Source organism: Carica papaya, chromosome 7 (genome assembly GCF_054855325.1).
Source record: "Carica papaya isolate Zhongbai chromosome 7, ASM5485532v1, whole genome shotgun sequence".
Classification (NCBI taxonomy): Eukaryota; Viridiplantae; Streptophyta; class Magnoliopsida; order Brassicales; family Caricaceae; genus Carica; species Carica papaya.
In genome coordinates, this window is record NC_142315.1 from 27,276,976 (window position 1) to 27,300,787 (window position 23,812).

At 33.1% G+C, this 23,812-nt stretch overlaps 6 protein-coding genes and 1 non-coding gene across 9 annotated transcripts; 4 read left to right on the top strand and 3 right to left on the bottom strand.

The window, feature by feature from the left end:
- Positions 1-1,589: 1,589 nt before the first annotated feature.
- Positions 1,590-3,353, top strand: LOC110812706 (peroxidase superfamily protein). The gene is made up of 4 exons (XM_022039534.2): positions 1,590-1,829; positions 1,906-2,085; positions 2,197-2,362; positions 2,792-3,353. The coding sequence occupies exons 1-4, from the start codon at positions 1,620-1,622 to the stop codon at positions 3,211-3,213; spliced, it is 978 nt and encodes a 325-aa protein (XP_021895226.1). The 5' UTR covers positions 1,590-1,619; the 3' UTR covers positions 3,214-3,353.
- A 118-nt stretch (positions 3,354-3,471) lies between these two features.
- On the bottom strand, positions 3,472-3,553 carry TRNAS-GCU (transfer RNA serine (anticodon GCU)). Its single transcript has one exon. It is a non-coding gene; the product is annotated as a tRNA-Ser (tRNA).
- A 1,057-nt stretch (positions 3,554-4,610) lies between these two features.
- Positions 4,611-8,997, top strand: TED4 (Plant heme oxygenase (decyclizing) family protein). 2 transcript variants are annotated; one of them, XM_022039528.2, is made up of 4 exons: positions 4,611-5,563; positions 8,059-8,282; positions 8,429-8,569; positions 8,695-8,997. In XM_022039528.2, exons 1-4 carry the CDS (start codon positions 5,119-5,121, stop codon positions 8,785-8,787), a joined length of 903 nt encoding a protein of 300 aa, XP_021895220.1. In that variant the 5' UTR covers positions 4,611-5,118; the 3' UTR covers positions 8,788-8,997. The 2 variants fall into 2 exon arrangements, with proteins under 2 accessions (XP_021895220.1, XP_021895221.1); XM_022039529.2 differs by having other exon boundaries at positions 4,620-5,563; positions 8,429-8,536.
- A 908-nt stretch (positions 8,998-9,905) lies between these two features.
- Positions 9,906-11,074, top strand: LOC110812683 (embryo-specific protein ATS3A-like). Its single transcript, XM_022039503.2, has 3 exons — positions 9,906-10,105; positions 10,225-10,344; positions 10,655-11,074. Exons 1-3 carry the CDS (start codon positions 9,977-9,979, stop codon positions 10,919-10,921), a joined length of 516 nt encoding a protein of 171 aa, XP_021895195.1. The 5' UTR covers positions 9,906-9,976; the 3' UTR covers positions 10,922-11,074.
- A 745-nt stretch (positions 11,075-11,819) lies between these two features.
- Positions 11,820-15,857, bottom strand: LOC110812726 (DnaJ/Hsp40 cysteine-rich domain superfamily protein). Of its 2 annotated transcripts, none has more exons than XM_088208387.1 (5): positions 15,675-15,857; positions 15,435-15,532; positions 14,568-14,631; positions 12,857-12,953; positions 11,820-12,226 (listed from the first exon to the last, which is right to left on the bottom strand). In XM_088208387.1, the coding sequence occupies exons 1-5, from the start codon at positions 15,730-15,732 to the stop codon at positions 12,094-12,096; spliced, it is 450 nt and encodes a 149-aa protein (XP_088064513.1). In that variant the 5' UTR covers positions 15,733-15,857; the 3' UTR covers positions 11,820-12,093. The 2 variants fall into 2 exon arrangements, with proteins under 2 accessions (XP_088064513.1, XP_021895254.1); XM_022039562.2 differs by having other exon boundaries at positions 11,820-12,155; positions 15,675-15,855.
- Positions 15,858-15,996: 139 nt separating this feature from the next.
- On the top strand, positions 15,997-18,978 carry LOC110812620 (uncharacterized). The gene is made up of 8 exons (XM_022039441.2): positions 15,997-16,157; positions 16,371-16,498; positions 16,691-16,763; positions 17,417-17,499; positions 17,798-17,836; positions 18,296-18,366; positions 18,450-18,564; positions 18,709-18,978. The coding sequence occupies exons 1-8, from the start codon at positions 16,112-16,114 to the stop codon at positions 18,781-18,783; spliced, it is 630 nt and encodes a 209-aa protein (XP_021895133.1). The 5' UTR covers positions 15,997-16,111; the 3' UTR covers positions 18,784-18,978.
- A 335-nt stretch (positions 18,979-19,313) lies between these two features.
- LOC110812734 (FkbM family methyltransferase) lies at positions 19,314-23,117 on the bottom strand. Its single transcript, XM_022039570.2, has 2 exons — positions 22,269-23,117; positions 19,314-20,099 (listed from the first exon to the last, which is right to left on the bottom strand). Exons 1-2 carry the CDS (start codon positions 22,875-22,877, stop codon positions 19,740-19,742), a joined length of 969 nt encoding a protein of 322 aa, XP_021895262.1. The 5' UTR covers positions 22,878-23,117; the 3' UTR covers positions 19,314-19,739.
- Positions 23,118-23,812: the final 695 nt, after the last annotated feature.

The window sequence follows — 23,812 nt, forward strand, 5'->3', positions numbered from 1 at the left end:
AAATTCTATTATTTCGTTTCCGCATTTAATTTATAACTTTATTTTCTTTTAAGTTCTGAATCGCTACATCAATTCTAAATGTATTTTTACTTTATATATTTAATTTATTAATTACTAATTAATGTAATAATTATTACATTTTTTAAATAAAAATATTATAAATTTGAATTAAATTATGTTTTTATATATCTTTATTTTAGACATTGATTTCAATTATATTATTATTCCTATCTATATATCACTTAATTTTTTATAAAAAATTATATATCTACCTTTTATATTAATAAAATTACAATATATTAAATGTATATTTCATCTTACTCTAGCTAGAACTAAATTAAGTCAAAGCAGCTACTTGTACTAAATTAAAAAAAACGAATACGGAAGCGTATATGAATCTATAGTAGAATGAATTTTTGCGTAGTACGGTAGGTCTTCTAAATCGACACGTGATTTTTCAACACTTTATTTTCTGCTGATGGGATAACAAAAAAATAAAATAAAACATACGTACGATTTGGGGACCATAGTCGTCTTTTTATATCGTTAATTTTTGTCATTTTCTATTTTTGTTCATCATAAAATGAGAAATTACAAATATAATATATGCACATATTACAAGTTCATACTTAATCTCGAAACATTAAGACATATAATCATTTGACAGAAATTAATCATTTTTAAATGGACCCAATAAACTAATAGTCTGTTACGCGCATTGAATCTCACATAAAGCCCTTTTTGTAGATAAAAAATCCAAAAACTCTCACTTTTATCTTATTTTTTTAAAAAAAATGAGAATCTAATTCTTCATTGTATTTAAAATTAGTAAGAATTAAATTTTACTATAATGTTTGAAACAAATTCATAAATATTGTAGAATTTATTTAGAAATTTGCATTCAATTGAATAGAACAAAAATTTAATTTAAAATAAAAGTGATTTTATATGAAAATTCATATAAAAGTGGAAGGATGAATAATTGGCTTCCCAAGTCAAATTAGGAATCTTAATTTAGTACTCATCCTCTTAGTGCTCACATATCCAACTTGGGTACTAGTAGTTAAATAGTAGACATTGGTAAATCAGACAAGTAACAGCAAATTATGTAACTTCAACTTAAATAAGAACATGAATATGATATAATTATAGATAGACAAAAAGTTTATAATTATAAAATTGAAGATAAATCAAAATTAATTTATTTATACATCAAAATTATATACATAACTATATTTAATTTCTCCAATATCTAATTTTTGCTCCTTAAACAATTCTAACCATACCCACCAAGCCATTTCTTCTCTTTTTTTTGGAGAACAAAGTAAAATCTCCATTTGGTATATTGAGCCCCAACTCATGTCCACCCAAAAAGGAAGCTGTTTACAATATTAAAAGACCCAAAATCAATTGAATCTTACCCAAAACACATATATTATCAAAAAATAAAGTAGCTGACGACCAAATCCATATATACAAGTACATTACTTAACTGCAAATATCCACGAGTACATACTCCTATACATATATATATATATATATATATGGGTAGCAAGAGAGGAGGACATATACCTAATTGAGAAGTCTAGGCATTAGAGATCATACAGATACAAAAAAATATGGGAATTAGCAGTAATTACTGGGTATTACTTTTGGGTATAGCCTTACAATCAGTTCACAGCCAAGAAGGGTTAAGCAATGGGTATTACTCTTCTTCTTGCCCAGAAGCTGAGTCCATTGTAAGGTCTACTGTTGAGTACCACTTCAAGAACGACCCCTCCATTGCTCCTGCCTTGCTCAGGCTCCATTTCCATGACTGTTTCGTCCAGGTAATTTTTCTTTTAAACTAATTTTTCATAATTAAGTGCTTGATTATTATTAACCACACCAATTAAGTGTATATAGGGATGCGATGGTTCGGTGCTGATCACAGGATCATCGTCTGAGAGAAGTGCGTTTCCGAATCTTGGGTTGAGAGGATTTCAAGTAATTGAAGATGCAAAATCACAGCTCGAGTTGTCCTGTCCTGGTGTAGTTTCCTGTGCTGATATTGTTGCTCTTGCAGCTCGTGATGCTGTTGATTTGGTATAATCTTTACACATATAAAATTAATTTAAAAATATTATTATGGGTTAAATTGAAAAAGAAATTTAATACAAACTAGGTTAAATTGTAATTGGATTTCATATGTTGCAGAGTGATGGTCCGAGTTGGAAAGTGCCAACAGGGAGAAGAGATGGGAGGATTTCTTCATCATCCCAAGTGACCTCAAGCTTACCTTCCCCTCTTGATTCTGTTTATGTTCAGAGGCAAAAGTTTGCAGCTAAAGGCCTTGATGATCATGATCTTGTAACCCTAGTTGGTACTAATTTTGCTTCTTGATTGATTAAATTCCTATTCAATTACAATTCTTAATATATATATATATAATTGAGTTATATACTTGTATATGTCTAAATCTTAAAATTAATATATATGCATAGATTTTTAGTTAAAACAAAATTTGAGCCATTCTAATTGAAATAATTTATCTTATATATTTTTACAATGGACCCAATTGATAAATTACATATAACTAGCCGTTATACTTGACAATTTTTTTCCTTTAAAATTTCTTACTTTACCATTATTTTCATTTTTGTTCTCTTTATTATAAACCAACTTATATAATTTTATGAGTAAAACACATTTAAATTTTAAAAATAAAAACTAAATTAAAAATTAAAAAAAAAAAAAAACAGTTCTATAGGTATAATACAATTCATGTTGTTGATGATACGGATGGATGCAGGGGCGCACACCATAGGCAAAACAGACTGCAGATTTTTCAAATACCGTCTCTACAACTTCACGAGGACCGGAAATTCAGACCCAACCATTAACCAACCCTTTCTGGCTCAACTCAAATCGGTATGCCCCCAAAACGGAGATGGACTTAACGAGGTTCCATTGGACAAAGACACTCCCGACAAGTTTGATGTGAGCTTCTTCAAGAACCTCCGAGACGGTACCGGCGTTTTGGAGTCGGATCAGAGGCTTTGGGACGACGCTGCTACTCGAGAGGTTGTGCGAAAGTATGCTGGCACTTTCAGGGGTTTGCTGGGTTTGAGATTTGATCATGAGTTTTCACAGGCGATGATTAAAATGAGCAGCATTGAAGTGAAGACTGGATATGAAGGGGAAATTAGAGAAGTCTGCTACAAGTTTAATTGATGAAGTTTTGGTCGGAAAGTTTGTGTTGATTCAGTGGGTGAAATAATGAAACGGATAGACATCCGCCTCAATTGTTGCTTCAAGATTACGACAAGTTGGCAGGAAAATAATGAAATTTTCATAGATTGGCTTCTAGAGAATCAGAAGTTAACAGGAGAAAAATCTCACAAAAAGGCCAAAAAAAAAAAAACAAAAGGGTGCAAAAAAATCTTGACTTTCGTTTCTTACTAAAAATTTGAAAAGTAAAAAACGATTAAACGTCGCCTGAGAGATTCGAACTCTCGCGGGGAAACCCCATGTACTTAGCAGGCACACGCCTTAACCACTCGGCCAAAGCGACTTAGATGCTGACTTATGAGGATTTTATCAATTTCAAGGTACAAGGTTTATATAATTGAGTGGTGGGTTTTTATTTACTAAAATTAATTCATTACATAAGTAAAATAAAATTCATTTGTTTTCAAAAGGAGAATATTTCGTAAAGATAAAAGCACTTTATAATTACATATTTTGATTAAATTAACTATTTATCATGAAACATTAATGCAATTAATAAATTATATATATATATATATCACAATAATATATTTGTAATTTTTTCAACGTGATGGGTCCATATTCTTTTTTCATTTATTATCTACAAAATAGTATTTGTTAATATTAGTAGTTATTACGTTTCGCTAAGAATGATAATTATTATATTCTAACAAATTTAATAAAAAATTTTATTAGATTAAATATTTTATTAATTTCTAAGGATTGTTAACAAAATCTCTTAAAGAAAATAGAGTAAGACACGAGAAAAAGTAAAATATCGTGTACTTTATTTGTTTACGCTCGTTTTGAATCTTATCATATTTAATTTATTAATATTTATGAATAAAAATATATAATTAATCAATTATTAAGATATTTTATGATAGTTATATATATATATATATTTTATTTAATAAATTGAGATTATCTTACTCAAAAAACATAAGTGGTGGAATGTAGTTAATTAGAAACTATGAAAAATTCAAATCATAAAAGTGTATTTATTAGTAAATAAATTATTTATAGAGTTAAATATTAAGAACTATCAAATGGTAAGAGATGTATTAAATAAAATTCTTAATATTATAACTACGTAAATAATTAGAGATAATTTTATTAACTCAACATACGAAATTTTTAATAAGAAAATAAATCACATCAAGAATAACCCTTAAGAGGGCAAAAGCTCCTTTCTAAGGCAATTAAGTAGACAAGTTCATGGGAGAAAGAGAACGTAGAAGACAAGCTAAAGCAAAGCAGACCAAACAAAATACAAACAATATATTAAAATATTACAAGAACCAAGAAATAAACATTCCCCATACTTTATTCTCCCAAGGCACAGACACAACAAACGAACACCGCATAAACAGAACTAATGCACGAAAACGACGCCGTCCTTAACTTCAAAAGGCAAAACACCACCCTGGCCATAATTTTGCATCCTAGAAGATTCTGATTCTCAAATCTCAATGCCTAAAACCTTAAAATAATTGGAAGGCCATTTCTCTGACTGCTAATTTACCCGGATAACTACGAGAAAGAGAGGGGAGGAGAGAAGACCCATACTTCAACTCCATCACTGACCGCTATTATTTATAATCGTGTTTCCTTTTCTAGTGCTATTTATATTGTATTTTATTGCTTTGGTTAATTCAATAATTGGGTTGAATTGTGTCTGTGTTTATCGCTTTAGCTTCAAGAGTACTTGAACCGACAATTCAGCCAAACTCCATTGATAATTGGTAGAATTTATCGAGGGTTCGAAATCTCCGTTGGCTCTTTTTTCTTTTCTTATCTTTGATACTCCACCAGTTACGTATACTCATTATCCTCGGGAGCTAACCTCTATTTGCTTTCGTGTTATCAATGGCTTCTTTAACCCCAATTTCTCAATCTCAATCCATTTTTAACAAAACCCATCTCCCAAACCCGGTTGTGGTGCCCGCAAACCCCGGTTTTAGTTCGAGTTTCTTGGCCAAAAAGCCACCGTCTGCCCTTTGGCTTCAGGCGCCCCGAACGAGTACAGTCATGCCGTTGAAGAGCGCCATCGTGTCGGCGACCACTGCCGAGAAGCCCAAGAAGCGGTACCCTGGTGAGGCCAAGGGATTTGTGGAGGAGATGAGGTTTGTCGCTATGAGACTGCACACCAAGGAGCAGGCCAAGGAGGGGGAGAAGGAAGTGAAGGAGCCGGAGGAGCAGAAAGTCACCAAATGGGAGCCTTCTGTTGGTGGATACCTGAGGTTCCTTGTGGATAGCAAACTGGTGTATGATACTCTTGAAGGGATAATTGAAAAGGCTGCATTTCCTAGCTGTAAGTAACAGGAAAGAAGCTTTCTTTCTAGTTGGGTTATTGGTTTTTAAAGTGGTCATTTTATTTTTTGAAAAATTCGTTTTGTTCTTTTTGTCTCATGCTTAATTTGATAATTTTCTTGTATTAAATGCTTGTTGTGGAGGAAAGCATGTCATTGAGTTCTACCAAGGCTTCTGTGCTTTTAATGGGAGTTGTCTTTTGCTCTGTATGTCAAAAGAGCATCTCTTATTCCGTTTTTTCGACATCTTAATAGCTCTGTTTTGGTTAAAGATGATTCGGCTAGCGACGGCAGCAATAGTTCTGGACCGAATGTGTTCATCAAAGCTATCATCTCTCTTAAATATGATGGGGTGGTGTATGGTTTGGACGAGTGAGAAGAAGGGTAGATTAGAAGATAGATTTCTTGTCTAAGAAAGCTCACTTATTGAATCTAATATATACGTGCATACGATGATAGAATACTTAAAGCATTGTATTTAACTTGAAAGTCATAAGTTCGGATATGAGAATGTAGAGTTTGCCACTTGGTGGGTATATTATGGGTTAACAATGATCACCTTGTAGTATTTGATTCAGTAAGATTGAAAATTTAATAAATTAGTGTATTGATAAGACTGCAATGATCAAGTTGGGTTAAGTTTTAGCGAGTGTATTATATTTATGGAAAAAAAACATTTGATATATTATGAGTTGACAGTAACTTACTGAAAACGTAGAACTTGTCACTTTGTGAGTATATTATGAGCTGATGGTGACCGATTTGTAATACTAAATTTAGTGAGATCGATAACTTAATAAATTAGTATATTAGTGAGATTGCAGTGATCAAACTGAACTAAGTTTTAATGAGTTCATTAAGTTTATGGGCGAAAAAAACATTTCATGGTAATTAAGTTTTTTTAGTTGAGCTAGTTATAATAGGCTAAAGGTTTAACCTATAATAGGCTAAAAGTTTAACCTAGCCTTTTTTCTCCTAAAGAATATATGTGTATGCACTGATCGTGCATATATATGTTGGCCTTTTGCCTTGATGGCACATGAACCTTTAAGAAGATATTTTCTGCTGGTGAGAACAGTTTATTGGAAAGAAGTTAGTTTGCAATTTGCATAGCTTTAGGAGTTTGCCTTCAGGAGCAACCTTCCTTTTGTTTCTAGACAATGGATTTGATGGATGGTTTTTGGATTACAAATAAGTTGTTGGTGGCTTTAGAGTCTGTTACCTGTCCTATGCGTTTCCTCGTCCTATTTCTGAATGGGCAAGACTTCATTCATTCATTCATTCTTTTCCTGATTGATTAGCAACACTGTTTTTAAGGTGTTTAAAAATCTCCATTTCCTGATAAAATCTTGTGCATATTAAACGTGAACCAAAAGAATGGAGAGAGCAAGAAGCAAATAAACTGCTCAAGTATTTTTTTTCAAATTCTGCGTAAAGCATAAACAACTAGAAAGCTGACAATAAATACTGTGAATTAGAGATAACCAAAAAGGGGAGGGAGATTTCTTGCTGACTAAAACATTTCACAAGCTTGACTTCAGGACAACGTATATTTCTTTTTCTAAATTTGAGCATGCTGATTTCTTAGCACTAGGGATCTTTTAGAGAGTAGTTAGAGGCTATTTAGGATGCAAAAAGAAAATGTGCTTAAAGCAAAAAGTTGTACTAAGTTACTTGAAATGAGCAAATTTTTATTTAAAAAAGCAAGTAATTATGCGTTTGAATAAAGTATTGATTAAAAAATAATATTTTTAATAAATTAATAGAAAACATATTTGTTATAAATATTTCATAAATTATATTATTTTATGTATCGTTAATTTTAAGTAGATATCAAGAGAATAGTTAAATAAATTTGTTAGATGAAAGAAATAAGAACCTAAAACGTTAAACAAGGTGTTTGTCTTTTACTTTAGTTCTGTTTTTTATGTTATCAAATGCCAGGGATTTCAGAGTAGAGTGCTTAAAGTTACTTATAAGCAGAAAAATTAGCAATTAAGACCCCAGCATTTATCAGCTATCATATTCTTAATACCCAGCGTATGCCGTATGAAAAGAAAAGAAAACTTAACCTGTTTCGGTTAACATGGATTACTAGGCCTTTAATATCTGACTAGTAGGGGGAACTGTAAATATGAGGCATGATTTGTTGAAATGAGGATAGTGGGATAACTGTCTAATTCCAAGAAGTTCTAGCTTATGACATAAGTAGAGTTGGTTATCCTTATGTTCTTTCAAATTTTTATAGAATAAATCATTGTTGTCTTGTATGCAAAAACTAACGAAGTAAACCATTTCCTAATGCTTATTTGGAATAAGTGTCAATGGCTTGGAATGCTTGTCGGTGAGTCTGTGATGAAGGTTCTAAACTTCCAAGGGTCATTTATCATGTTTGTCCCAATGTCTCCACTAGCCTGCTTAACAACTATATCTAACTTGCACATTTCATCTTCTTCTAAATAGAAAAGCCTATAACTTTTGCATTTTCTTGATGTAGATGCTGAGTTCAGAAATACAGGGTTGGAAAGGTCTGGGAAATTGGCAAAGGATTTGGAGGGGTTCAAAGAGCAGGGCTACTCCATTCCAGAACCCTCTTCTCCTGGTATTACCTATGCAGAATATCTTAAGGAGTTATCTGAGAAGGATCCTCAATCCTTTATATGCCACTTCTATAATATATATTTTGCTCATAGTGCTGGTGGTCGAATGATTGGGAAAAAGGTAAACAAAATTTAACCTATTGGAGCATGTTCAAGATTGTGATGGTAACCATAATTACAAGGACGCAAGGCTATGCAATGCGTTTGCAGACTTAAATTTGGGAATTGAATTCATTTAATGTGGAACTCTTTCTCCCTTCATCTCAGGTTTCTGAGATGATACTTAATAACAAGGAGTTGGAGTTCTATAAATGGGATGGAGACCTTTCCAAGCTGTTGAATAATGTCCGAGAGAAGCTGAACAAGGTTGCTGAGGTAGCTATCTTCTGTCTGCCTGAAAAATGCTCTGTAAAGTTGATCAAAATCTCTGCTCAGCTTGTGCTGTAAATTATATTTACATATTCACAATTGGACATATAACCTTTATTAAACCGGTAACTAAAAGTGCCATAATTTTGCATAAATCTGCACAGGGCTGGACTAGGGAAGAAAAGAATCGTTGTTTGGAAGAAACCGAGAAATCATTCAAGCATTCAGGGGAGATACTCCGACTAATATTGTCATGATGCTCGCTCATCACAGCTCCTTGTCTTGTGATATTGTGTAAGTAGTGGCGCAAGCCTCTACATCCCTGGCTGTTGTAAATTTTTAATATTTCACCAATTCAAGCTACAAAATCAAGAAACTGCTACTTATGTTGTGCATAACTTAAGGATTTGAGATTTTCTCTGATATATATATATATATTAGAAAAGAAAATTCATTGAGAAAGAAAAGTGGGAATACCTAGACCGTTATTGCCTAATATGGATTGCCTTATAGGGTCAGAAGTATAAACCAAATAAACTTGTAGTAATGTATATATATCACTGAAACAAATTCTGAGTTGCGAGACATTTTGGTGTTGAAGTCTCAATTCTTGGAGCATTCAGAATCAGACTGGACTGTAGTCTAGGTGTGCTGAAACAGGTTAATTATGTGGTTAAACAAAGTCATTAGTTACACAAGCAGATATTTGGTCTCTTCTTCGAACGTGAGTCTTACTACCCCTTAAGAGGGTTAGTTTTCTCTTGTTTATCCTCTTGCATCCAAAAACTGTCTTTTTTCTGTTCCCTGGCAATTGCATCATCTTGATAAGAATTTCACTAAAAGTGCGAGCTAGAGTTTGCAAAGCTTTTGAGAGCCACCATCGGATGAAAATAGAGAATGTTTCTGGAAATCAAAATGAGGCAGGCAGTCCAAATGCCTCCATACGTACAATGAGTCTTCTGGTGGTTAACCGCAGAAGGTTGGCCTGACCCTATAATTAAGAGCCTTTGTTAATAGATGTTTTTTTTTTTTTTAATTTATTTGTAAGAAAGGTGAATAAGAGTAAACTGGAGACAATCATATACCAACAGAATAATTAAAAAGCAAAGAGAAATATACAGTTTCGGTTATATGATATTTTTAGACGAACATGTATAAAAATTTAAATTTATTAATATACAAAATACTTTAAATTACTTATAAAGACACATTTAAAAATTATTTTTTAGTTAAATAATTAGTATTTCTTTTAAAATAATATGAGTCAAATTATTATGTGCTATTTTCTTGTTAAATCGTGCCTTCCTTACGTCTGCTGTGGTTGTATTAATTATTCTGATTCCCTGTAAAAAGATTAAATATAAATAGTACTGATGGCAACCATAGATAAGGCAAAACTCAGAGTTCAATAGTCAATAATCAAAGGAGCGGTAGCTAGCCCAGAAAATGGTTAAGCTACCCTCTCTTCTCCTCTTCATTTTCGCCTTCGTCTTCTTCTTCACACACTCATTTTCCAGATCCATCACTTCTCCACAGCCTCATCTTCTCAAATCCTTCACCCCCAAATCCAACCAGGTCATTTAATTTCTCAAACACATATCCTCAGAGTAAAAATTTCGAGAAGATGAGTAATCGTCTTTTTTTTCTTTTCGGTCTCTAAACGTGTATTTACGTAACTACTTTGCTGTTAACAGAGTGGATTACTGAATGCAAGAAGCTGCTCCTACACAGTTATCATCAAGACCAGCTGCTCTTCTGTGGCTTACACCAGAGACAAAGTCAGTATAGCATTTGGTGATGCGTACGGGAACGAGGTTTGTATATATGTATAATCTAAAGAGATCATTTGTGTTTTACTTTTCCAGTTTAGTGAATTAGTCAACCTTTTGAAGGCTTGATTTATGCACGTTGACTTGGCTTGGTAAAAGAGGGAAATCTGGGTTTCTGTTTTTCCTTTAGATTTTGGGTATTGAGGATCTCGTTTCTACTCCGCTTTTCCCGAACTTTCTCGGCGTCCAAACAAATATTACACCCAGAACTAAGAGCAACCCATTTTAGATAGCCGAATGGTGATTAATGGGTAATTGGTGGATTTTTAATTTGATGACCATGATTGATGAACAGGTTTATGTAAAGAGGCTTGATGACCCGTATTCAGGGACCTTCGAGAGGTGTTCGACAGATACGTTCCAAATCAAGGGACCCTGTACGCGTGACATCTGTTATCTGTACCTGCTGAGGAGTGGATCGGACGGCTGGAAACCCGAGAGTGTTAAGATCTACGGCACATATACGAAGACGGTGACATACTATTATAATGTTTATCTACCAAATGGTGTCTGGTATGGGGTTAATGAGTGCCGTAGGGCCTCTCTCTCTGCTGATATGTAGGAGGAGGAGGAGGAGGAGGAGGAGAAAAATATCAATCAATTTTCAATAATAATTTAATTAAATAATCAGAGTGATATAATCGTGTTTAATTAGTACTTTACAAGACATATTATGGTGTTATTATTGTTAATGAAATAAGTACTTATTTATTAATTATTGCTTTGGTTGAACCAATCTATGGAAGAATATTCTTGTCACTAAGACGTTAATTGAATTTGTATAAATCATTGAATAGTATATATCTATTTGTTTGAAATTATGAAAATTAACTTCAATGTAGATATGAAATATAATATATATAAGCAATGCATTTTAAGTTTCACTAAAAACTTGGTTTATGTTGTTTAAATTTAATATATAAATAGATTTTTCACTTGAATTGCATGTACATTTGTAAATAAATTTTACAATATTTTTTGAATTTGTTTGAAAAATGAAGTAAGTTTGCATATATATATATATATATATATATGTATGTATCTTACATTCAATTGGTGTTTGTCATTGACCCTAACTTAAACCTAAACCTAGTTGGGTATGTGAGATAAAAAAGAACCTACTAAATTGAGTGTGTCCAATTGCTCTCATGAAAAATATCATAAATAATACATTTGGGTTCAAGAATAATTAATATTTTGAATTTAAATTATTGACCCTAAAATATTATAAATTAAATTATTAATAATATATATTTTTTAAATTATTATATAAAATTTAACAATTGTGTTATATATATTTTTATAGAAAAATAAAAAATCATTAATAAAATTATATATTTCTCCTAAAATACAACTAACTGTACTTTTTATTTTTTCTACACTTATTTTTTTTTTTAATGAAAATTTTTTACATACTTCTTAAACTCTATACTTGAAGATTTCTTTTAATAAAAAGATACTTAAAATTAGAATACAAAGATTTCATAAAATAGAAAACAGATTATTACAAAACTAATTAGGTAGACCTGTAGATCAGTGGACAGTGCGTCTGTTTCAAAAGCGGAAAGTCGTAGTTTTGACTCTGACCGAACACGAATATGATTACATTTTGTTTTTCCTTCCGATTCAACAGAATCTCAAGTTTACTAGGAACATTTTGGTGATTAAGCCAAAACTTTAGCAAACAACAAAGAAAGATCTAATTATCTGTGGCTGTTTAATCGTCAAATGTGCTCATGAAACCACCAGCGAACCCAGCTCCATTGCAGGATCCACATAAAATATCCCTTTTCCCTCTGCAAGAAAACATGACTCACTGAGTCCGCGAAGTAGGATGACATAAAGAACAGTGTCAAGATCAAATAAACTGCAGCCAAGGAATAGCTGTTAGTAAATTGGCCCTGCTATGATGTAAAAGCATCAAGAAAAATCCAGTAAAGAATTATCCTTGACTATCTTCCTGCCTGTTCACTCTGCATTCTCTTTTTCTTTTTTGTACCTATTTCCTCTTCTCAGTCTCCCATTACCTTCTAGTGCTCTTCTCCAAAGCTTCTTCCTTTTCTCTCCAATCTTCTATCCCTCTTCAGACTGGTAATTGGCCACCTCATGAGTCAGTATGCCTGACAGACTTGTGGTGTTTCTTGATTTTAAGATACGCAGTTATACATATTTGTAATTTTACCTTCAGAAATTAGAACAAACATCTTTGATTTATTGTGAGGTTGGAGTTTATGGAAGTCAGGGAAAAGCAAGAGAGGGACAGTATTATTTCTAAAATTCTTCATAATGAACTTGGAGAGCCTCCAATGAGTATATCATATCGACCAAACTACTTAAGTTCTGTGTCTTTTTGTCTTGTTTTGATCTACTTGCTTAATTTACCATATCGTACAACAGTGAAAATAACGATGAAAAAACACTGACGTGCGTTAAATGGTTTCGTCATCAAACGTTCTAGCAAAATAAAGAAGAGTACAGATTCATCGGTGCATCTCACCTGCAAAGCCAACATAATCCACCAGCTTTAAACTGTCCATTGAAGTGATCTACAGAATTAACACCTGTTCCTTTGCACTGGCTACATGCTACTGCACCTGAGGGATCAGGAAGGAAAACAAGGGCGGCCCAAAGTCAGTTACAGATCCGAATCTGAAATATTAGCAAAAGGAAAAGTTCATGCAAAATGTAGGTTAAAAACTAAATTTCTTGGAAGTACTACGAGGCTAACAATTCTGATGCAATAAATTAGCTTATAGCCACAATAATATGATTAACTGAGCAATTCTAAAGCTATGACTTCCTCTATCAATAATATTCGGGCTCCTTATAAATTTGGGTTATATATTATTTCTAAGTTTTCTTGCAGGTGATCTCACTAAGGTTAAAGTAGAACCAATTGAAAATAGGCATGCTTAAATCACATAACATGTAATTTTCATGTTGTACATTCATATTTAATCTATTTCGTTCGGTTATACTAATATACGTGACCATTAATTGGTTTAGTTATGATAGTTGTAACAAAAACCGTTTTGATCCTATGTCATTATGATTGATGAACGAGATTGTTTGGTGATGCATTCAGATATTACTAATACAGTTCTAAATACTTTTACAGTTATTTAACGCATAGTTAAGATATCACATAAAACCTAAATAGGAAATTGATGGATTTTTTTGTAAATGGGTTTAATGTGGACTTTACTATGCGTAATAAGCTATCAATTAATGAGTTCGTTTAAAAATGATCAAGTACAGTTAAATGGAATTGAACCTTAATGCATCGGATTTAGGTATAGACTTAATATATGCAGATACCATTTTTATAATTTCTCATTTTATGATGAATAAATTAGATAATATAAAAATATGTCGACATAAATAGACGATTATAATTCTCGAATCACATGTATGACATTTTATTTTTTTAAAATCTCATCACTAAACAAAAATAATTTTTGAGACCGTGTGTTAATTCGAAAGTATCTACCATATGAAGCAATGTTTGACATACATGCACCAATAAAAATGAGAGAAGCTGCCAAATAGATCCTTCACCTTCTCGCAGCTGTACCATAACAGTTCCTATATATTCTTTGCTAAATTCAAGAATAATTTTCAAACAAAACCATAGCCTCCTCAGTGTGGGATGAATGAAAGGTTCAAAAAATTATTTCTTTTTCATACAGATTATAGAAACTCTATTACACGAATTATACAGATTAAAAAGAGCATAAAGAATGCCATGCGTCAGATGAAAAGAATTCCTCCAGTTCAATGTCAAGTAAATATTAGAAATACCATATCAAAAGTACCATAAATTTTTAACTAAAGCAAAGGAACTCTCTCCTCCTGTAGGGGACGAGAGAAGAGCAAAAAATGACTCTATAACTTTCCTATTATATAAGAAGGACCATCTCTAGTACTTCGAACACAATGTTCCGAAAGTGACATTCGGCGGTAGATATTATGGTTGCATCAATAAGTTGCCAATATTGCTCAGTAGATAACAGATAATAACATGTAAAATACACCCTACAACTCTTCCCACAGACAAATATGGGAACATTTTCAAACAGCATCAACTGCTAAAAAATGTTACCTTGGCCGTGGAGATTAGTCCAGGAAAATTAACCGAGCAAAGCATTAATGCAAGGAAGACGAACAAGAATAGCTGCTATTCTTTTGTTTTTACTTTTTGTGCTTACCATTCCCATCACAGTCAGCACAGACAATGCTGTTTGATTTGGTGCTTGGATTACTATCTGTTGCCTGTTAAACCAATATAAAGTCAGAATGGAAAATCTGTCTGCAGCCAAGAAATTAGAGAAAACAATAAGAAGTCTTCAAAAGTAAAAATAAAAGATTCTAGCCCCGGCAATTCTTTCAGCCATGAGAATACTAGAAAGCAACCATCACCAAGCCATAAAACTCGAGCACCCAACAATTCCACCACATAATCGTACAAGTAAGTTCTTTTTAGTAATTCTCCATTTCCCAGACTGTACCTTAATCTCAGAATCCATTTAGCTTAAGTCTCATTCTATTTTGCTAATTTTCGCCTTTTATGATTATAACATAATTTGTCATGTTTAAACTACCCCTACCTAAGAAATTTAAGGTGAGTGAGGGATAGCTCAAACATAAAAAATTATACTGTCATATACATGTCTTATGAAAATTAAGAATGACAATTATATAGGAATAGAATGAGAAATGAATCAGACCAGGCCTAATATATAGAAAACTTCACGGGCAATCAGCAAAAAAATATCTTCACAAGACAAAAACCAGCAATTCCCTACTTCTAGTCTTGGTCTTATAAATGAGTAAACGAAATACTACCAACCAAATCCAATAAACCAAAAAAAAATGTGATTCCATAAGGCATTTATCTCATCAATATTCATTAATTTCAAATAAACAATAAGAACTTGGTCTTAAACCCACTAGTAAAATTGCCATAAAACAGCACCTCCCCAATGTTTGTGGCGTTTTTACCCACTAGAAACTGAAAAAGAAAAAGAATTGAAATTCAAGCGCATACCCATTAGTTGTTAGTAATAACGTCTCACCTTCAAATTAAAAGATTGGAGTTTGGCAGTTCTTGAGTTCTGAAACACTTCAGTCACCCGGATAACCTTTCGCGCAACTGAGTTGTCAATAATTATCCCTGAATAATCAGCAAGCAGGCTAAACACTTAAAATTGAGGATTATGATGTCAATATGGATACTGCAAAAGAATATATAAGCATATATATGCATATTCCAATATAACTGCGCGGATAAAGGATAGGAAGTGAATGGGTGATACCTGGTTTGTTTGCAGATTTGAAGGGGCAGACAGGAGTGAAACAAAGGGAATTAGCCATTCTTTTTTCAACTTTGTATATAAAGTTTTATTCGAAGTTCTGGTCTTTCGCAAGCAAAAAGCTTGAAGACACAGTTGGGAATATCTGCTTTTCAAGTTTATTCAGTTGTTGGGGTGATGGAGGTGCCTATCAGCAGATAAGGCTCTCACTCTTCCTGCTAGAGGATCCAATTTTTTTCACTAAACTTACTCATCTGCCCTTCCGGTTCGGTATCCTTTTCGTCAAACGATGTCGTTTAGTATGAGAAGAGGGGGGGTAATGTTGTCAATGCAAATTGAATTACGAGGCAAACAGAAAGTCCAGCAACTCTGGTTCTCGAAAAGAAGTTTATTTCTCCAACAAGAAAAAAAAAAAAGAAAAAAAGAGAAAACGGAGGAAAATGGCCAGAGCTCTCCTGCTGTCTTCTCGTTTTCTTCCTTCTGAAAGTAAGCAACTTGACAATCAGAAGTCTTTTCTACTTTCTTTCCTTACGTTTCTACTGGGTGTTTATTATATTGTGCCAGTCTTATCGTTTGATGTTCATCTTAAGAGTTCAGTGTTCTGTATTTTTTTGTTGTATGCCAACCAATTTCCTGAAGGTAGTGAAAAAAATGAAAATGGAGCTATATAGGACTGATTTTTGTGTTTATTCTGAACAGCTCGAGAAGTGAGTGGGGTTTTGAAGGATTTTAGGAGCTCATTCTACGGCAAACTGATATGCAATCAGAATTCTGTGAGCAGAAAGTTTGATATGATCAATAAAGGTTCTGTTATTGTTGCATCAGTGGTTTGTAGTTCTTTACCCTTCGTCACTTGAAGTTTTAATAAAATTTTCGGATTGGATTGTAGATTTTAGTTCGGTATTTATTTGAGTTGCTCCAATAATTGAGAACAAAATGTATGGAAATCTAGGCTAAGATGGATTAGGCAGTTATCATTTCTTGGCTATGGCTATGTATGGTTTCTTTCTTTATGGCAGCTTGGAAGGAGGGTGAAAAGGGGAGAGACTGTGATTCCTGACCCGGATTATCGGATACCAATTGTCCTACTTGGTGGGTATTTTTCTCAGTCACCACAAAGGTTGTCTTGGTATGCTTGAGCTTTTCTAAACATTCGTGAAGCATATCATGAAACTGTTAGAAAAATTGCCACTGCCCCTTTGTCTCATCCATGATTTTTTCTTGTGCTTATAGTATTAGTAATTATCTAGGTACAATCTCATTGTAGTTTGTAAATTATCTTGGCTGTCATTAACATAAATGGTAACATGGAGTTGTTGGGTCGGCCTCCCTTTGGAACTTGCATATCGAGCTGCATTGGAGCTCTCTAGTGTTATGCTTCTTTTTTTGAGGGTGTTTAGCTTGATTTATTTTATAGTCAAGCCATCTGGTTTAACTAGAAAATAAGCTACTGTGGACTTCATTTGGAATGATTGATTTAGATATCCATGGTTTATAGGCAGAAAGGAGCTCTATAGATTTTCATCTTGTTAGCTTGGATTTGGGTTTTTCTAAGGGATTGTGAGCCTAACCAAGCAATGATATGGCTGATGCTGCCAGAATTGTATCTGTTCAGGGAGATAACAAGTGAACTATCATTGTAGACTAGTCTAGTTTTGGTCTAGTCTTTAAACTTTGTACCTTAGATCCTTGCTAACTGTCTAATGTCCATAAATCTGGTTGATCTGCAATACTTGTTGAAACAGGTCTAGCTGGAGGTTTGGCTTATACAGATAATCTGTTACCAGCTGCACCAGTTGGGCTGCTTGGATTACTTCTACTTTTTCAGGTAACAACTGGTAAAGTGTGATAACCAAAGCTCTGATTTTCAACCATTTAACGAACCATCATTTCAAGTTTTTAATAGGGTTTGAACTCATTGCTCAAATACAAAAGATTTTAGTTAGTGCCAGTTTGATGAGATCTTCCCATCAATAGTAATATACATGCATATAGGTTCTTGTTCTTTTGGATTTACCTCAAGTGTAACTTCGGGGCTGCTCACTTCATGAAATGTTATAAACCTTTATTTTATTTCTGTAGTTTTGCTTCATGGTTTCATCTGAAGCTTTCTTTCCTTTTTGCAGACTACCAGAGTGAGATTTGTCTTCGATGAGGAGGCTTTGGTAAGCTAACTCAGTTTTCAGAGGAAACTACATTTATCAAAGAGGAACATATAGAGTTAGCAATTCTGCATTGTGATTATCCTTATGGAGATTTTTCTGCTTTTGCTAACTTGACTTTAATGGTCTAATGCTTTCTGAATAGTAAGAGTGTTAATCCCACATAGCTAAATATGAGAACTTATAATGGCTTACGCATTTGTTGGATCCGTCGATCTATAATCATATAGTTTTTCTTTTTTAGAATTTAATAACTAAAGTATTATAATAATGTAATCTACAGTAAACATGTGGAGTTTCAATAAATTACTTTTTGTTTCAGGTACATTTATTGTAAAGAATATAACTACAACACCTGGTTTTGATGTAGCTTCTCCTTTTTTTCCCCCTGAGAATGTTGTTCCTTGCTCCTGATTCTTCACTGATTGTATAATTCTGCTTTTTTTCTTGTCCTGTTTTTAGGAAGTCAGAATAGGTGACCAGCTTGCTGAATCAGGCGAGAATGTCTTTGTAGGAGGAAAAAATCGATGGAAGTGAGTAGCATCTTGCTTCTGTCCGTGTTTTTTCTTTTTTTTGCTGTTACAGGAGGTAACGAACACCTACATTTTGACAACAGATATTCAACCTTTGTGAATTGGGAACTTTGGTGGCCAAATTTCCCTGTTCTTGTTTATTTCAAAGAGACGCAAACGAAACCTGAAGGACAAGTTCACTTCTTCCCTGTTATTTTTGTAAGTTATATTGTTATACCATCAGAAACAAAGCTTACCCTTATGATCAAGGCATTATGCAGTTAGATGGGCCTTTCTCTCTTTTTTCTCCTTTATTTCGTCAATTTAAGTTCTTAATTCATGCTCTCTTTTTTATGCAAATAGAATGGCAAACAACTTTATGAAGTTATGGTGGAGAGAGCAGGTCCTTCCAAGACTAGTGGGCCGAAAGAAGCATGAAGTCTTGATCTCTGTGATTACTTTCTTATGTTTGTCATTTGAAACTAGAAATGTATAGTCTACTGAATTGAATCCTACAAAGATATTGAGGTGAATTCCAGCCGTGGAGATGAATTTGAAGAGTAAAAGCCCTGTAATATTCGTTTTAGACTCTGAAAAATGTTTATATATAGAGCACTTTGTTTCTTTTCTGTAGATTGTTTGCCTGATTAATTGTAAATGTTTTTTTTTTCTGGCTTGGTTGTAATATAATTAAGTCACGGTAATTTTGTCTATCCAAACTTTTTAAAGAATTAATCATCAAAATTTTTGTATTAGAGCGTCTCAAGTTTAAGAGGTTTAGACACTATAAAATTTGTCAATCATTAAACAAAATTATATTACAGATACTGAGAAAATGAATTTTTATCATCATTCTTTTAATATGGATTCTTTGGTTTTCGGTTAGGATTTCTCCACCAAGGAGTTGATAGGTTGATCTGATTTATAATATATAGAAAACTTCCGCTACTATACCAGGAGAGCCAAAGTGAAAGATTCAAGAGAGACTATTTTGAGCCATTAATAACTGAAAAAATATGCTTTACATAAGAAATGAGCATTTCTGGTCTTATATCTACAAAAAAAGGAAAGCATCCATCAGCTGCTAGCTGCAAAATCTAAAGCAAATGTATTATAAAATCACATCAACACATGCCAAATTTCGGCCTGAGAAAGCTAAAAGCTAGATAATACACATTTGATCATCAGTGAAGAAACAAAAAATCGTTATTTTGACTCAAACCCCACAACTTCATCCAAGTACAGCTATAATCAGTTCCTAGGAACAATTGCTTTAAGCAGTTTGGAGCTCAAACCACAAGAATCAACTACGGAGTTGAGACTGGCCATGCCTTTAAAGTTTTGGTTTCACACTTTTAGGGTCTGTTTCCCTAGGCAAGGATCAGATACTTTCATCAGTCCTTGGTGCAGTGGGCATCTGTACCATGCTGTGTGCAATGACTATAACCCACACTATGAAGAAAATCTCGGATTTCTTTGGCACTGCTATTGCTTGCTTGCAGTAATCGCTCATCTTCCTCATAGATTAAGTATGGTGCTTCATTTTTCTGTCTTGAGAGCAACTTTTTAGCACCTTTCAACACATGATATTCCCAACCCTGAACATCTATCTTAAGCAAAAGCACGGATTCTGACTCGAGGAGTACGTCATCAAGAGGAATAGACCTGACTTGAAGTGCTACTTCTTCATTAGACTTGAATGCTAATTTTGCACCAGTGGCTGATACAGCACTATTATCAAGCCGACCAACTAACTGTACCAACAAAGATAATCAACATGGTCAGTATAGATAACAGCATCAAGCTAGCATGGTGCAACTAATAAGAACATTGTAAGATCTCTTCATCGTGGATGAGACCACATTATGGAAATATATTCATTTTAAACCAAATAAATACATATCATAGCAAACAAAACATGTGACTTTTAAGCATTATTTGAAGGGTTTTCTCAAGGGGAAACATTATATCTAGACACCAACTGGTTGACAAACTAAATCATGGCAGAAACACCAGAAGAGTAAGTTAAATGGATGAGAAAAACAACATGGACTTTATTTGATGTTAGTTTCCTATTGAATGATTAATAATTTTATTATCAGAAATCGTGATTTGACTTTTAAGCAGAGTCTACCACATAACCATGCATGTAAAACAGTTGCCCAAGTTATTTTGTCAAAGGGGAACTTGGCTACTCATGGAGAGACAACCGAATCCAACCCAAGTCTTCTGCTCCCAACAAAATCCACTTGGATGGATTTCTACTTTTGTTATAAAAAATCAGAAGTCCGCTCAAATGTTAAAAAACAGAGAGGCTATTAGGTAAAAGCAGAAGCTTCTGATAAAAGTGAAATAAAAAACTGAAAACAAATACTTTTGAGAAATTATGAATAATATCTTTAATGAGTATATTAATCAACCTAATGTTCCACTAGTTTATTGATATAATATTTATAAAATAAAAATAAAAATATAATTTTATTTACCATCGATAATTTATATTTATTATAAATTACTAACATAATTTTGATTTTAAAATTAAATGATAATAATTTGCAAAATATTTATATTAAATAAAATAATTAAATTAAGATAAATTGTCTAAATATTAGAATAATATTTTAGAGAAAATTAAGACTATTTAATATCATAAACAATTAGTTTTTTAAAAATAATTTTCTATTTTTTTCAATATTTATTATTAATTTTATTATATAAATAATTAAATACAATACCTTTTTAAAGCAAGTTATATTAAATCCTATATTGTTTTAAATTTAAGATTGGAACTTTCTTTTAAAATACTTTTATCATCTCATAGTATAAGCATCTATTGAGCCAAATAAACCCTCAGTAATTTACACCAATAGAAGCTGATGAAAAGATAAGTATTGCTCAACCTTATAAACTTTCTGATAAGTTATTTGTTAAGACTATACTTATAAAGGTGGCCTGATTTTCATAAAATTCCTTTTAGTTTAATTCCTAACCTAATATTCCAACAAATTTCACCCAAAAAAATCCTTCAAGAAGGTACCAAAGCACCAGCTTCAAATGCAAGTCCAAGGTGCTTCATTTTCGTAAACCTCCTTCAGAAACTCTTCACTCACTACTTTGGACTTTTGGCAAGGTTCACTCTTCCTTCTTCATTTTGCACCAGTTGGTATTTACATCAATGTGAAGAAGCAAAATCAATTTCTCCTTCACACAACTCAAAAATAAGAATGGCAGCTTAAATATGAATGTTGGGTCTCAACAAGTTATTAGACCTCTGTATCTTGCTGCAAACATCTTAAGAAACCCTTTTCACATATATATAAAACTTGTGCCTAGACATGGTATTGAGCTCTAAATGTTATGATGGAATCAAACTCGTATCCTTAGCTGGTTCCAATAATGATCTTCCATAGGTTCCTCATCTTATGAAAATCTAATTAGAGCAGTCGAAAGAATGCAGTGTGTTACAGTCCAATACAAAGGTGGAAAACTTATATGCTTAGGCTTTGGGATGACTGGTCATCTAAACATTTCTTTAACTACTATAACCAGCTTAAGGAGGGTATCTTGTGCCTGCACACCATAGTGCCTCATTGCTTTGGAAAACACAGCAAATAACATGCTGCAACTATATTAAGGACACCTACTCAGACGAACTACTAAGTTACTCTACCCTACGAAGTGATGGAGTCTAGATGAAACCGTCATGAAAGATAATAAGCTGAGGGCACTTAGACGTAACTTCTGATTATCTAATTGAAGCTTGCAAGCTAATATGATTTAATGGCATTTTCACATGATTATCTAACAGGAAACTGAAAAATATTTATTAAGACGACTAATTGAATTTCAACAAGGTCATTGTTTTTCTCAAGAAAATAAGATCAAAGCTAACTAATGTCATTAACTTAGCTGGAAAAAATTACCTTATGGAAAGTTATGTTCCCATTTTGATCAGAGGCTGCGGCTTCAAACACAGTAAGCAAATCCCCAATTCTATTAAACCAAATCCCGTCGCAAATCCTCTGAAGATTCTCAAAAACCGGCTCGAAAGCTAGAACTTGAAACCCCATAACTGCCGCTGCAAAACTCGCCATTCCCACATTGGCACCGACATCCACAACGTACCCATCTCTTCCTTTTATTCTCATTCCTTCGAGAACCTCCTGTATTGTCGCCGAGATGTCTGGCTTCCGAAAAGGCTTCCCTTTGAGCATCCTCACAATGTTCTTGTGTGGCTTTTCTGGCAAGTTACCCAAATCAGCTAGAGAATAGATAAATGGGTACTTAAGGTTTTCGACCATGTTGGCGATTATGGGATGAGATTGGGGACATTTGAAGCAATCAAATGAAGGGATCGCGCGGACGGGGATAGATGTTTTGATGGCGAGATCCGGGGCGAGGTTCTGAGTTGAAGAACGAGTGGAGAGGAAAAAGAAGGAGAATAGGAGGAGAAGAGAAAGTGATAGAAGAGAGAAAAGGGCTTTAGGGGTGAGGAATTTCGGGTTCTTGTCTCTTTTCCAGGCATTTGCCATTGAAAAAAAATGCCTGGAAAAGAGAAGAGGCAGTAAATATGGAGGATTTTCCAGGAAAATAAAACAAAAGGAAAAATATTTCCAGAAAAACTGGGATTAATCTACAGAGAAAGAGGGAATGTAACAATTGGAAGCAAAAGATGTAAGAAGAAGGAAGTAGAAAAAATTTCACGGCAAAATTTGGATCTAAATCTTCACTCTCCCGAGAAAGGAAACTAATGAGTACTGTGTGTGTGTGTGTGTTCAAATGGTATCGGCCGGTTCACTCAAAAAAAATTATCGGGTTGCGGTCCTGTGGATGTACGTACACAAATTTCGTATAATTAAATTTAAATTACATAATACCAACGAGAATTACATTGCTATAATAATTTTTTTTTTTAAAAAAAATTCAATTGGGAAGACAATTACATGGCTGACTAAATATATTATCGTTTTTATAGATTATAAAATTATTTTTCTAAGAATTGACTTACGATAAATATATACTGTGAGATTTGTAAAATTATCTTAAAATTATGTCATCAAGATGTTAGGGTGTTTTCTGTTCTCATATATTGGATGCATATTTAGTTAACACTAACTTTTGTTATAATTAAATTAAAGATTAACAAATATATTTTAATTATTATTTAAGAAATTATAATAGAAATCTCAAATACCTTATTATAATTTACCATTTTTGAAAAATGAGCTATAACATTCACCCAGTTTTATCCTTTAGAGAATTTAGACGGAAGTACACATTAAGCCAAAACATGAAAAAAAAATATATATATTATAACCATAACTACGAAGACACTACAGTCCAGTTTTTTGAAAAGTTTAACACCAATAATATTTTCGTCCAGTTTCAGATTACTACTATTTCTTTTCCATGATATCGTGTTTACTATAATTACACAAGTTACTTCCCCGAACCAGAAGAAAATTTG